General features: G+C 37.6%; 1 protein-coding gene across 3 annotated transcripts in view; it reads right to left on the bottom strand.

Annotated features, from left to right (window-relative positions):
* Positions 1 to 6534: 6534 nt before the first annotated feature.
* Positions 6535 to 15563, bottom strand: part of ZNF706 (zinc finger protein 706) — a 17005-nt gene continuing 7976 nt past the window's right edge. For 2 of the 3 annotated variants that reach the window (XM_021716764.1, XM_021716763.1), the window contains exons 2-4: positions 12398 to 12534; positions 9416 to 9523; positions 6535 to 8751 (exon numbers count right to left, since the gene is read on the bottom strand). In XM_021716764.1, coding sequence (XP_021572439.1) covers positions 9428 to 9523; positions 12398 to 12532 — 231 coding nt within the window. In that variant the 5' untranslated portion in view covers positions 12533 to 12534 and the 3' untranslated portion in view covers positions 6535 to 8751; positions 9416 to 9427. Of the gene's footprint in view, positions 8752 to 9415; positions 9524 to 12397; positions 12535 to 14596; positions 15032 to 15563 lie in introns of those variants that run through there. The other variant, XM_008066409.2, reaches the window with a different exon arrangement.

The raw sequence follows: 15563 nt of genomic DNA, 5'->3' as shown, positions 1-15563 counted from the left end.
GTGATTAACACTTATGTTCTCCTAAACTACGACTACATTCCTGTATCTTGAAGCACAGAAACGATGCTTGGGTTATAGTAAGCCTGCAATAAGCACATTGGTTCTTAACATAAAAAAATGCCAAGACAGATTGCTGTCCATATTTTGGACCTGTTAAACACAATTTTTGTAAACCCTAAATGGATCTAACATTTATTCCATTTAAACTGCCTCTTGTTGGTTTTATTTTAGCCTGTCAACCTGAAATCTTTCTGAATAGTCATTCTATATTAGCTTTCCCTACAACTTTGTGTCATCTGTAACTGGGCACACACATACACAAAGTGGACAGGATATGGAATGCAAAAGGCTGACATGCATCTATTAAAACACATTTTAAACTTCTCAGCAGAGAAATTTAAGATAAGTTTAAGTCCACTAAAATGTACTGCTGCCTGCTATCAAAAGTTCCCTAGGTTTACTCTGCCTTGCTAAAATCTTGCTATCAAAATTTCCCTAGGTTTACTCTGCCTTGCTAAAATTGAGATGTATTACCAAGCTGCACCTTGAGTTCCTCAAGCATATTTTTATATGCAATTCAAAAACGAAAAAATACTTGGTAAATTACGAAGGGTTCTACATATATAGCACTGTCTGTACAAACACTTCTCTTATGGCTGTAGTAATTTAAAAAGGTAAATCCAAATTTGATTAAAAAGTAATCTGTAAAGCAATGAGACGGGTTTGTTGCAATTTAGGGAATGCTACATTTACAGATAATAAATAGGCCGGGCATGGCGACTCATGCCTGTAATCCCAGCACTTTTGGGAGGTGAGGCAGGAGGATCACTTAAAGCCAGGAGTTCAAGACCAGTCTGGGCAATATAGCGAGATCCTGTCTCTACCAAAAATTTAAATATTAAAAAGAAGATAATTCCACACTCAGTCATAAACATTCAAGTAGGCACAAAAATAAGACATTCCTATTACCAAGAATCATCTAGAACAGTATGCAAGCTAAAAGATAAAAGATTCCTGCAAGTGTCTATGAGGGTTAAGAGGAGCAATTCCTGTAGACTGGACAGTGTTAGAGAGAGAGCTCAAAATAATGAGGAGGAGGAAGAGGGCAACCCAGTTAAGGAGCAGAGGCGAAAAGGGAATTAGTGAGAGTGAACTCCAAGGACAGTACGTAATTCCCTTGGCAGGAGCATGGGATCAAGTATGCGAAAGGGGCTGGCTGGAAGCACACACTGGGGTCTGCTGTGGAGGATTTGCCGGTCACATCAGAAGTGTTCACCTGGTGGGGAATCAGGAGCATCTAGAGCTTCAGAGGTGACTCGAACTATGTTTTAGTGAACTCTTGTTACAAGGGAAACACATGTAGTTAGGGGGAAAGACTACAAATACAACTACACATGAAATTAGCCCAAGGTCTGACTGAGGAAAAAGGAGGTTCACAATAAAAAGATAACATATGTACTGCTTAGAGACCAAAAGCAAATTTCCAATTTGCAATTTCTTCAATATTCTCTTTTACGTTTTTTAGGAAATCAAGACACACTTACCAGTCTTCTAGATAGCTTCTTGTCTTTATCACTTTTCTAGATGAACATAGTTCTGATTTAATGTCAAATTCTTCAAATCTCTATAGCCCTGAATTATAATTCACCAAAGCTTAGTAAAAACCCAATCATATGTCCTTAGTATTTCATTACATTGGGTTTATTTTTACAATGAGTTTTACAAAGTACAAGGCAAAAAAAAGAGGAGTTGCTAAGGTCGTGCTTCCCAACAGTCATCCCTTGTCATTACTATGCAACTGAAAACAAATCATTTTTCTTTACTATTTTCCAGGAACTTTTTGCCCTTCTAAAATTTAATCTGCTGACACTGTTTTTTATAGTTTGCAGTCTGGATTCATATTTACTACCGAGTACTCCTTTCCTCCACATTTAGTACATTTTTAAAAGTGCTGGGCTTCATGAAAAAAATCAGCATTTGAGTTAAACCATGAAGAATGGGTAGCATTTCCACAGGAAGAGGCTGGGGTTGGATGGGGAAAAGAGAAAGCATTTGAGTCCTCAGAAAAAGTACAGAGATGGGCACAAGTGAGAAGAGTATGTGTGGAGAGACACTTGTTAACTTCAGCAGAGGGACAGGAGAAAGGAAGACAGACAAAAGAAAGCTGACGTCACTGAGCACCAGTGGTTGCACAGGCATTCAGACTCATTTCCTTTACTCACTCAGCTACAGTGATTCTTGGAGGTGACTATTATAAGTGACTGAAGATACTGTAGCTCAGAAAGGTGAGGTACTTGTCCAAGGTCAGCCAGGAAAAAGCAGAGCCAGATGTGTTTTCTGTATTTCCCACTGGGGCACATTTGATTACAGGTTTTAATTCTCATGTTTTGCCATCTTTTATCCTACTTCAGTAAGAAACTTTCCTATTAAAAATATTCCTGACTACCCAAAGCAAGGGTTAAATACATTCTATTTCACTACCATGAGAATTCATACACATAAATATGAAATAATAACAGAACCTAATGTAGATTAGAAATAAGATCTAGAAACATGAAAGTTTATTTTGTTACTGTAATTTGCTGGACTGACTTAACCTAATAAAAATACTTTTACTATTTCTGCATAGCAGGAAGGTATTAATGAATCAAAATCAAATCTCATTAGTCTTGAAAATGCAAACTATAGTCTTTTATTTACCTGACAGTTAAGATTTCCAGTAAGTCCTAATTTTGTACTCTGGGTAAAATAAGTTATAGGTTTCAAAACGCTATAACTAGGAACCCTATGTTCCTAGTTTACTGTTGGATAGCAGACTGAATAGTTAGAAAACCCTGACAAACAAAAGGGCAATGGACAATTCACAAAACAGAAACTGTATCTAGCTAACAAATATAATTTAAATGTTACTCTTCTACTAGAAATCAACAAAATATACCATGACTAACTTACCAAATTTATGAAGAAGTGCTAGTACTCAAAGCTAGCATATTAACACTCAAACACCATTGGTCACGTTCAGCCTGCTCTTATATGCTATCTAGTCTGCAAACCTGGTTCTCTCTTTATTTTATTTTTGAGTTGGAGTCTCACTCTGTTGCCCAGGCTGGAGTGCAGTAGCATACTCATAGCCACTCTAGTGTCGACCTGCTGGGCTTTGGCGATCCTTCCGCCTCAGCCTTCCAAGTAGCTGGGATTACAGGCATGCGCTACCACGCCCAGCTAATTTTTTATTTATTGTAGAGATGAGGTCTCACCAAGTTGCCCAGGCTGGTCTCGAACCTGCGGGCTCAGGCAATCCACTGGCCTCAGCCTCCCAAAGTGCTGGGATAACAGGCTGAGCCACCGAGCCCAGCCTCTCTATTTTAATAAAGTATTATACACTTCTCAGAATCTCATTGCCTGCTTCACAGCAAGAGCTTTAAAGTTTATGATATGTAATTCTAAATGTGTAAATAAGGCCTTCAGTACAAACTAGAGAAAACCTCAACATCCAAAAACAGGGGAATGGTCAAAAAGCTATTGTAAATCTACTCAACAGATCAGTATGCAGCCACAAAAATTCCACTTACACAAAGTTTATAACATTAAAAACACATCTGTGGTAATGTTAAATGAAATGGCCAAGTACAAAGACATAATATGCAAAAATGACTACAAAATTCAAAAGTATGCACTAACTTAAAATCTATGTGTGTGCAAAAGTATGTGTGGGGGAGAGAGTAGTCACCAAAATGTGTCTGTACTGGCAAACTTTTAAAATTCTACTTTACTATATTCTCTAAATTTCTATATAAAAAATATTTTAAAATGCATTACTTTTATAATAAAGTAGAAGACAACAAATAGCATGTAGGAATACATTGTAGTTTGGGATCATTTAGTGCAAGGGCAAACATCCCTAAGACACCTCTCTGGGCCCTAGCAGTATCACTGCGTTAGAGAAGAACACAATTCTTGCCCATTAATTCATATTCATAATTACCTAGAATAACCAAAAGCTAAATTTTGGACATTAATCTCTGATTACAAATAGGGAAAGGTTCAAGATGTTGTAAAAAGATCTCTACCAGCCGGGCTCGGTGGCTCAGCCTGTAATCCCGCACTTTGGGAGGCTGAGGTGAGTGGACTGCCTGAGTTCGTGGGTTCAAGACCCACCTGGGCAACTTGGCGAGACCTCATCTCTACAATAAATCAAAAAATTAGCCGGGCGTGGTAGCACACACCTGTAGTTCCAGCTGCTTGAAAGGCTGAGGTGGAAGGATCGCCAGAGCCCAGCAGGTCGAGGCTGTGGTGGCCGGGAGCTTGCCACTGCACTCCAGTCTGGGCGACCGAGTGAGACTCCAACTAAAAAAAAATGAAAATAAAAAAAGATCTCTATCAAAGCCAGTACCTCAGTACCAACACAATACTTAACTGATAAATGTAACTCTTCCTAACATACATGCATCAAGTCACTCCTCTGCCTCCAAGTCCTGGGAATCCCCAGTGTAAGGAGCAATTTGAATGACTTTCCGTAGCATGCATGCATCACACAATCTGGTTCCATCTAATGATTTCTCCCCACTCTCATCTGCAGCTCAAAGGCTCTCATTCACAAGCCTCATGCTCTGGCTGGCCTACTCACTTTCTCTCAAAGAAACTGTATGTACTTGTCCAAGCTTTTGCTTACTCAGCTACCCCCTCTTTGATTTCCCTGTTCATTCCCTACTCCTCCCTAAGCAGACTCCCCATCCTTCCAGGCACAATCTGGAAGCTCTCCAATCCATAAGCCATCTCATATTCTCATAAATATACATATATTTATACACACACACACAAACGCTCCTAAAGTTACTGTCTAGCAAACACATCAAGCACCTAACCATCTAGCCTAAAATTATGTAAATAAATATATAAATTATCCCCAGAATATATTTTTGGTTCCAAAGATTTGGGACCTTTACTATGTTTCTTTGTATAATACCTTGCTTTTACATAATGTCTTATTGCTTATAACACAACTTCACATAGATTATTCTCAATAAATATGTTGGTGCCTTAAAAGAGAAGACCCCAGTAATGGTGAGCAGAAAACTTCTCATTCAAATAGTTCATCCCCTAAAGATCTGGATAAGGATACCTCCCTACAACCCTCAAATATTAGTTAATAGTAGAATTAGCAATTACTTCATATTAAAGATAGGCCTGTGTGATAGAAATAAATGACTAAAATCTATCTCTGAATGTGCAGATTTTAAATTTGGAGCCACACTATATATAAAGAATGACTGCTCAAAAAAAATTTAAAAAGGTAACTCAGTAAAATAATTTATCAAAAGAACATTCAAAATAAAAGATATTTTCAATTTAACATAATAATCCACAATTAATGACAGGCAAACTTTAATAAAACATTTATTTTCTCAGTTAAGTAGATAAATGCTTTATTAAACCTACACATTGGAGGCTTTTAAGATTTTTCTGAATCTCACAATGGATAAAATTAGGGTAGCTGAAGTATTTCAGAACATAATGTCACAGTACAGACAGTTCCCTAGTGTAGGCCTTCACTGTCATATACTCTAACAAGTACATTATCTCTGACCAAAACCAAACCAAACACATCCTAAAAAACTAGACCTCTAGTGCTAATAACTTAATTCAGAGTGAGCAGTTTGGACTATGATCACAGTTTCAGAAAAAAGGTCTTAACCACATTTTAAAATAGGTACAATAAGCCGGGCTCAGTGGCTCAGCCTGTATTCCCACGCTTTGGGAGGCTGAGGTGAGTGGATTGCCTGAGCTGGAGGGTTCGAGACCTGCCTGGGCAACTCGGTAAGACCTCATCTCTACAATAAATCAAAAATTAGCCGGGCGTGGTAGCGCGCGCCTGTAGTTCCAGCTACTTGGAAGGCTGAGGTGGAAGGATCTCTGGAGCCCAGCAGGTCAAGGCTGCGGTGGCCGGGAGCATGCAACTGTACTCCAGTCTGGGCAACAGAGTGAGACTCTAACTCAAAAACTAAAAAAATAAAAAATAAAGTAAAATAGGTACAGTATATCACATCTATTAATAAAAATTAAAAAACATGGCTTCTTTTGGTAAAATAGTAATGTTGGTAATTTCTATCTTATTCATGCTACACCTCAGGTTTGAATTATGATGTGATTAATTACATAGTATTCTAAAACTTAAAGTATTATTGCACATCTTAGTTGATGTCACTAAGAACTTGTCCATCCAATCAATTAGCCTAAGCACTTTTTGTATTAGTATTTTAAATGTTAATAGCCAATTACCTACGCTTACTAACAACTCACACTCTATAAAGTCCCAAAGTGACAAGTTTTTTTCATTCACTCTTAATAAGTACTCTTCTACAGACCCCAAACAGACAAAAACGATAAGGAAAACGTTGAGAAGTGAAATAAATTTCTTCCTACCCTTAGAGCTATAGAACTATACTCAAGAAATAATCCTAAATTCAGAAAGAAAAAAAGAGGGAATATAAAAATCTCTCAGAATGTAGAAGAAATTACACTAGTTTAGTTTTCTTTAATATCTCCTTTAATAAGACATTACAGCACACAACTGAGCCCCGTGTGTCAGTTAATCATGGGGATGTATATCCATATAAAAAGAATGGAAACAAGTTGAATCTTAACCTCATTCCTTTTGGCAACTAATGGAAATACATTATACAGACAGACCAATTCTCTCTCTGTATTTGATCAAGTCTTTGAAGACACTGTAACAGTTTATAATGAACTTTTGCTGTGATCTGTTAAAGAATCTTCAAATTAAATAACAAGGATGTTTAAGACTCATAATTTTCTTCTTATAGCAGATTTAACTTAAACACAATAAAGAGGGATTGTACTAGTAATCCCACATAAAATATTAATGCTCATGTAAGATCAGTGCAGCTATTTCCCTACCACTGAGATATAGAGTTAAATATGGTATCTTCAGCTGCTTATAAAAAAGGGTTAAATACAGGAAAAAAAACTTTCATTCTGAATTACAGTCAGTAAAACAAAGGGAAAAAATTAAACCAAAATTTGTGAATGGTTTTCAATGACTTGTTACTAAACATAAACATACATATGCTCAAAGAACTTTTAAAAACTTTTAAGTTGTAATTTAACCAGAACTTCTGTAATACCCACAAGAAATTAGGCGAAATTCTGATGTTCTGGTAAACAACATGTTAGGAAACAACAGATATTAAATCTGAAACTTAGGAAATTATATAAATAGACAAAATGAAAGGACTCTATTTTAAAATAAGGGTGTAAGAATAGGAGTTGCTAAGAAACTATCGGCACTGAAGCTTTTCCTTGGAAATATCTTATTTTAAACTTATAGTGAAGACAAACAAGGTGGGCAGAATATGCAGAGCTACAAAACAAATGCAGTGGTGAGTTACAGCAGAAAGTGGGAATGAAATTTGTAATCCACAGGATCAGAATGTGGCTCTAAGCAGTTACCAGTATATACTGTAGTGTTCTTATTATGCTAATTTTAAAATTTAAACCAAGTTACAGCAGTTTTACAAGTTAAGAGTTGACAAAAGCAAATTAGAAGAACCCTAATATTAGTTTTCCTTAATTGGGTAGGATTTACCTTATCATTTGAATAAGCCCATTTCCCCGTCCTCAGATCTAAAAGAATGTAAATATTGGCCTATTTTAATACTTTTCTAGTTCAGATGGAAGTCATACTGCACACATAGTCTTTGATTTTAGGAACCAGCACAAAGCAAACTCCTAAAATCAACAACTCACTTAGAAAAGGAGGGAAGGAGAGAGTTCTGGGAATTAACCCAGCCACAAGGCATTCCAATCTTCCTGGTAATACAAAATCCATTTGTAAAACCGGTCAAATACTTAATAACTTCCAAAAACTCTAAAATTGTTTCAATTTCAAATTAAAGAACTTGAAGAATTTTCAAAGAATCCAGTATCACTTATAAAAGACAGATCTTTACCAGCTCACATTTGTCCCATTACATTTTATATTAAGTAGGCCTAAGGACTGTTCAATTATGGCATGTACTTCAGAACCTAATTTTTCAGAAGGGCTCACTGACAATCTAACTGCTTTGGGGAATTTATCAATTATCTATAGGGTATGCCTGGCTGGCAACTAGAGCCAGGTCATATAGCACATTTAAATAGTTGAACCTCAAATACAGGAAACATCAGAAGGGGCAATGACACGTAACTGCAATATAGGAAGGCAGCTGATAAGTTACTCTTCACCTAGGTCATCAGCTGCCAATAAAAGCGTAAGCACAGTTTTAATGAATGAGTTTGCTCTAGTTTAACTAATGAACCTGCCACTAAGCTGAGAAAGGGAGGTAAGAATTGCACTTGCAATTCTAGCTGATGAATTCATTAGATTTTTTATAAGGCAAATAATGTGGAAAGTTAGAACAGAATTTCTAGAACCATTTATCCTATGATGTTGTAAATCAAAGTACTACTTTATTAAATGAGTTATTTTACACAATATGAACATCAATATAATTACAATTGTAAAAAAATTTTTATAACAAGGATGGACTGATTTTCAGATTTCCAAATCAGAGTCAACTGTACATTTACACAGAATTGTCTTTGCGTGAAGCCCAAAAGGGAACAGCATAAAAATGAATGTTTCTGTAGCCCCTTTATTTTTTGCTGATCAACAGTTTGTTAGAAAAGCAGCTGCAGGTTTGTTACCTAAGGTCTGAGACAGTAGAAGAGTCAAAGGTGTCATGAATTCACCTATAAAATATAAGCAAAATTTTCAGTTAATGTAACCATTGCACAAATGCAACTTCCATGCATTTCAAACGACTAAAAAGAAGCACTATCAAAATAGCGTCTGATAGATTTGTCAGCTGGACTTTATAAAACCTATCAAACCCTATCGCACATAAAGCGATGATTTTCAGGCAACCATCTAATTTATACAGCACCTGCATACATTTTGCCCTGTATTTTAAAAACTTAGAAGCTCTGCCAAGCACTCTAAGTAAAATAACTGTAAAAAGCTACTCAGGAACATTGGTCTATATCCTTGCTGGGAGACTCTCAAATTCCTTTGTATTTACTATTTTTTTTTTTTTAACTGAAAAGTTTCTTCCATTCTTGGACCAGAGATGGCCAGCATCTACTCATCTCTCAGCTTTTGGATAAGGCAGTAAAAACTGGGTATTTCAAGGGCATTAAAGGGAAACAGTTGGAAAAAAGGAACTTTTAACAATTATAAAGTGTTTTAGTAAACTGTAAGCAACAACTATAACATTCTAATTATAAAATTAAGTTACATTTTAATTTAAAAAGGGGAAGTGATAAAGTCTCAGAAGGCAGAAATTAATCTCACAATTAGAAAAGATAGTTTTGGTCTTGTATACAACCGAAACCAAAAGAAAAAGAGGTCAATTACCTGTAAACAACTTTATGCCTGAACATCAGCTAATTCTGGAGGAAGTGGAGTCTTAGGATGCTTGCTCTCAAAGTGCTGCTTGAAGGTCTTAGGGTCTGGCATTTGTGTCTAACAAAAAAATTGTGCAAAAAGAAGAGCTAGATCGTAGTTATAAATAAAAATGTGTTAACTATCACAAAACACTTTTAAATTTCTACAACTCAGTGGCTGGTCCATGAAGTGAGACCCTGTGACAAAGAAACTCCTAACATTCCCACATTTCGCATATGAAGAAATGCAGACCACAACAAATGTATTGTTTATCTGATTAACAGCTAAAAATAGGCAACATTTACTGAACTCTATGTTAAGCATGCTACCTTAATTCTCAAAGAACCTTCACAGTAATCTTTAGCTCCTACTATCACCCTCATTTTTACATAAGGAGACTAAAACCCAGAGTTTAATTTGCTCAAGACCCAAAACACTGAAATTTATTTATAAAAAATTACATATTTATTCTTACGTTTAAACTTCAGTCCCCTTCAAAGTACTCTTCATCTGATGTAATCTACCTATCCAGATGTTTTTTCCACTGCTCAAAACAGTTTTTGAATTCATCAGTTTTGATGTCTTTTAGTGCTTTTTGTTTCACCACTTCCACATCAGCAAAAACGTTTCCCTTTGAGAACTTTTTTCATCCAGGCAAACAAACAAAAATTGCTTGGGGCCAGATCAGGTTTCAAGGGAGGATGGGGCATAGGGGTCATGCCGCTTTCTGGTCAAAAACTGCTGAACACTCAGCATGCTGTGGGCAGGTGTGCTTGCAAATCACCCACCATGAAATGCAAAAATGCGCTGACACTCATCCAAAAAAAAATTTAATTGAAGTCAAATTCAGTAGTCTCTCACAACAATGCTAGCTGGTACACTGATGCTGACAGATTCCTAGAACACTTACCTACGGGGGAAGTTCGTACTACAAGGGGCTCACCCTCCAAAAGATAATTCCAGTTTTTTCTGGGTTCCCTTGGTATATTTTAAATTAGTTTCAACTCTCAAACACTATACTGTACTGACCTCTCTTGACAAGGTCCTTCAGTTATTTATTCTTCAACACATTCAATTACACAAAATAGGAAATAAAAGTTTTTGGTTTTGAGTTTTTAAACATGTGAACTACTATAATACTTCAGGTCAAGGTATTTCTTCATCACTAATCTAGTGAACTTTTTTCACCCTGCCACTTCCCAAACAATCAGTAGTTACTCAATTTCATTATTCTGAATGTACCAAAGCTTGACATAACATGGTATCCCTTCCCACTCATACCATCAATCCTACCCACATAAAAAGCTTTGAAGACTGTACGTATATGTAAGTATTGGACTAACCCCACTATGGTTCTTTTCCTTTGACATCGTTATTCACTAACATCAAGGATAATGAGCTTAAACAAACAGGCAGGGGACCCTGATTTGGAATTTCAGCTCTTTTTCTGCAGTACAGAAGTGGTCCAGGGGGTGGAACCTGGAGCTGAACTGTCTGGTTTCAGATCCCAGCTCTTCCAGTAACCCGCTGGATGACTCTGCACAAGTTATTAATTCTGACTCAGTCTATTCTTCTGTAAAATGAGGATAATGAAAGTACTTTATCTCATAGGTTGTTGTGTGGAATAAATGGGTGAATACATGTAAACCACCTGATCTGTGCCTGGCACATGGTAAGTACTCAATAGAAGCTGTTATTATGATTATTCCTCAAATCTAATAAAATACATTAATTCTAGTAAAAATCCTCAACATGAATATATTCTATATACAGACATTCTAATTATGAATGTAGCGAGGGAAAAAAAACAATTATTTAACCACAGGTATATTCACTAGCATCTTACATAGCTCTAAACTAAGAATACAGATCTGACTTCCTTTCAGGGTTCAAAATGTATTGTATGCCCTTATATAGACATATACATTCTCTTACTTTTTTTTTTTTTTTTTTAGTTGGAGTCTCACTCCGTCGCTCAGGCTTGAGTGCAGTGGCATACTTACGGCCACCAAAGTCTTGATGTGCAGGGTTCAGGTGATCCTTCTGCCTCAGTCTTCCAAGTAGCCGGAACTACAGGCACGTGCTACCATGCCTGGCTAATTTTGATTTATTGTAGAGATGAGGTCTCACCAAGTTGCCCGGGTTGGTCTCGAACCCGCGGGCTCAGGCAATCCACTTGACTTAGTCTCCCAAAGTGCTGAGATTACAGACTGAGACACCAAGCCCAGCCTTTTTTTTTTTTTTTTTAAGAGATGGGGTCTCGCTATGTTGCCCAAACTGGTCTTGAACTTTTGGATCAAGAGATCTACCCACCTTGACTTCCCAAAGTGCTGGAATTACAAGTGTGAGCTACCACGCCCAGCCGACATCTGCAATCTCTATAAGGAAAAGGACTTTGTCTTGTTCATTCCTTTTCCCAGCACATAAAGAATTGTGCCTGGACACAGACGCCATTCAAAATACATTTATTGATGGCTGGGTGCAGCGGCTCAAGTCTATAACCCCAGCACTTTGGGAGGCTGAAGCAGGAGGATCACTTGAGTCCAGGAGTACAAGATCATCGTGGGCAAGATCTCATCTCAAAGTGAGATCTCATCTCTACAAAAATAAAAATAAATTAGATGTGTGAGGCGGCATACACCTGTAGTCCTAGCTATTGGAAGGCAAAAGCAGAAGGATCGCCTGAGACCAGCAGGTCAAAGCTGCAATGAGCTGTGATGGTGCCCCTACATTCCAGCTTGGGTGACAGAGTAAGACTGCATCTCAAAAAACTCAAATATATATATATATTTATGGTGAATAAAGACAGATTCCTAAAATAACCAGTTCTCAAATCTACTATTTCAAATAAAATATCTATTTTGTCATGGTTACAAAATTTTACTCTGTACAAATCAGTATATAATGAAAAGAAGCAACCATGGGAAAGCGATATCTATAAACTCTCCTTACCCTACAGACAGTGCAGGTATATATTAAGGCAGCTTTGGCAGCAGCCTTTTGGTCATGTCCTTGTTTCTTCTTCTGTCCTGCTTGTTTTTTGGCATTTTTCTGCTGAGACTGAATCTTCTGCTGTCCACGAGCCATATCTAAAAACAGATGGTGAGGCATTAGAGTGATATATTTACTCTTAATGCAGAGCAATCTAAGCATAACCACATGTTCAGAGTTGAAGCCTTAAAGTTTATAGAAACATTTAGCAAATAAAAGTGTAGGTATTCAAATTGATACAACCACTGTGGAAAACTGGTTGGTAGTTTTCCAGCCAGTAATTCCACTCCTGGGACATATTCAACAGAAATGCAAATATTATATGCATCAAGATGTGTACAAGAATACTCTGAGTTCCAGTCCAAAACTGGAAATAATGTAAATGCCCATTAGTAGTAAAATGGACACATAGCTTGTATACATAGTTTTATATGTATATAAGGAAATACTATACAGTATTCAAAAAAGTTACAAGTAACAACTTATTTGTATCTTAATGTTAAAGAAAAAAAGCCAGTTACAAAAAATATACATTATATAAACTTCAAAACAGGGCAAAGTTGTATAATGAAAGAGATCATCTTGAGAGTTATGAGTTACAAGTGGAAAAAGAGGGCATGAGGGGGACTTTAAGGGTTCTCGAAACATTCTGTATCTAGCCAGGCCGGGTGGCTCACCTCTGTAATCCTAATACTTTGAAGGCTAAGGTGAGAAGGTTGCCTGAAGGGCTTGAGACCAGCCTGGGAAACCTGGTGAGACCTCGTCTATAAAAATTAGAAAATTATCTGGAGCGTGTGGTTCCAGCTACTTGGGAGGCTAAGGTGGGAGGACAGCCTGAGCTCAAACAGGTCGAGGCTGCAGTAGCCATGAGTGTGAGTGTGCCACTGCAGTTCAGCCTGGGTGACAGTGAGACTGACTCAAAAAAAAAAAAAAAAATTCTGAATCTTGAACAAGGTGATGGTTACACAGCAGTGTTTACCTGTAAAATTCGTTGAGTTGTACACCTAAGATCCATGCTCTTTATTGTATGTAATCCTCAAAAGTTTACTGAAAAAAGTTTAGTCTCCTCATCACTGACTTGATCACTTTGCAAAGGTAATTTCTCCTTCCAGTCTTAATTTTTGTCACTTGGGATTCTTACAACTTCAAGAGAAATAAGAACTGTCACTATTCCTTCTAATAAACCCAGGAACAGGTGGGCACTGTTTTTTAAATACTTAATTTTCATATAACTACTGTGCTATTCTAAGTTTTTCGAAAATGCTGGTCCTGCTGGATTGCTACACAAATTATAAAGTAAGATTAAATTAGTACCCAGCTGAGAATGAACTCAGTAAAAGGAGTTCTTTCCCAAAGTTGAAAGAGGACCACTTTTTACTACTGACGGTCTGAAGCAAACCTAAATGGATTAAAAATAATCAAGTAACTGAGAAAAATTACTTTTACTTCTCCATTAAAAGACTTTTATTAGACCACATAAGTTAAACCTGTTCATAAATGATCTATGAGTCTCAACTGTTTTTAAATATGCCAAAATTGGATCTTAAGTAGAATTCTTATGCATAGATTTGACTAGCACTGTAATTAAATTGTAAACCACTGCAGGACATGACATGAAGGAGTGCTAGTTTTTTTCTGACTGGAACCCTAATTAGTTAATGGATATGAGGTCAAAGTATTTCACAGAAACAACTGTGCTTCTCCCCCTTCCCCCAAAAGAAACTGAAAAAAATAAGTACACTGGAGAAGTTTCCAATAGCATTAAACACTGAACTGAAAGACTAAAAAATACAGAAGCTCAGTGCTTTTCTAGAAAGTCAGTTGAATATTTTATCAACTACATCAATGTTTAGTATGCTAGCCTAATACAAGAACCCCATTCCCACCAAACAATGGTAAGTATTACCAGCTGTGTTAGTGCTTGAAGACTAAGCTAACAGTAAAAAAAAAAAAAAATTAAATCCTTATTAATTTTAAGCCTAATGGCATAATTTTTTTAGAAAAGTATATTTAAGTTCAAATGTTATGGCAAGCTTACAAATCTATTCCCATAGAAAGAGGTTTGGATACTTTTTGTATGACTTGGAATCAGGCTGTCAATCTTTATGTAAGCCAAAGTTTTCTAACATTCTTAATGTCTCAATATCTTAGTATCAGGACCTTATATTAGAAAACTTCAGTCCTCTGACGAATCTTCATTCTTCCACAATGTATTTTTTTTTGTATTAAACACACTGATTTTGCGGGTAACCTCGTTTCACATTGAAAAAAAAACCTTATAAAAAAAAAAAAAAGGCAAGTCACTAATTCCAGAAGTTTCTTTGCTATCTAGAAGTTATCAGCGATTCTGATAATATTCTCATGCAGTGACTCATACAAAGCAATGCCATTAGATACACACAATTATTTTTAACTTTTGCATTTAGGACTTTCCCTAAAACATAACACTACACAGCAGATTTAACCCCTCTCCCACTGTCGTCTAACAACGGTCACAAAAAAGCCAGAAGAGCCTTCACAAATAACCGACAGTAGCCGCTGGCTCTGATTTATAAGACAGAAAACTTCACCCTAGGTAAAGGAAACGGACTCCAGCGGGCTAACTAAACGCGCGGGGCAGGCCCCTCACTTCTGACAACACACCGCATGGATTTCCTTTCTGAAAGCAGAAATGCCAGCGAACCAGCCACCTGCTTCTGGACTGCTCGACTCAGGACTCGCTCTCAAGCCAATCGACTTCTCGGCAAAATCTGAAGCAGGGACGGCGACTCCTCGAGAAACGCGGCAGGCGACGCCGTGACAAGACGCAAGCGGTCACTTACAAACACCTCCGCGCGCGGGCGTTTAAGGCACTAAACTCCGACCGAGCGCGGGTCTCCGAGAGGGCTGCACAGAGGGCCGGAGGAGGAACGTCCACAACGAGGAGCTCTCGCAGGAGGCAACAAGTAAGCGCTGCCCCGCGGAGCCTTTTCAAGCCGCCGCCACCGCGTCGGAGCACAGGATTTGGGGTCCAGGAAGTAGGCTCGTCCTCCACGGCCGTCGGGGAGGAGGAGGCCCCGGCGGGCTCGACGTCCCGACCCTGGCTTCGAACCACATGCTGCCAGGCCTCCCAGCAGCAGGTCTCCTC

The sequence above is a fragment of the Carlito syrichta genome, unplaced genomic scaffold, assembly GCF_000164805.1.
Source record: "Carlito syrichta isolate Samal-C Ts95f unplaced genomic scaffold, Tarsius_syrichta-2.0.1 Scaffold308917, whole genome shotgun sequence".
NCBI lineage: Eukaryota > Metazoa > Chordata > Mammalia > Primates > Tarsiidae > Carlito > Carlito syrichta.
This window is presented reverse-complemented; position numbering and strand designations above follow the sequence as displayed.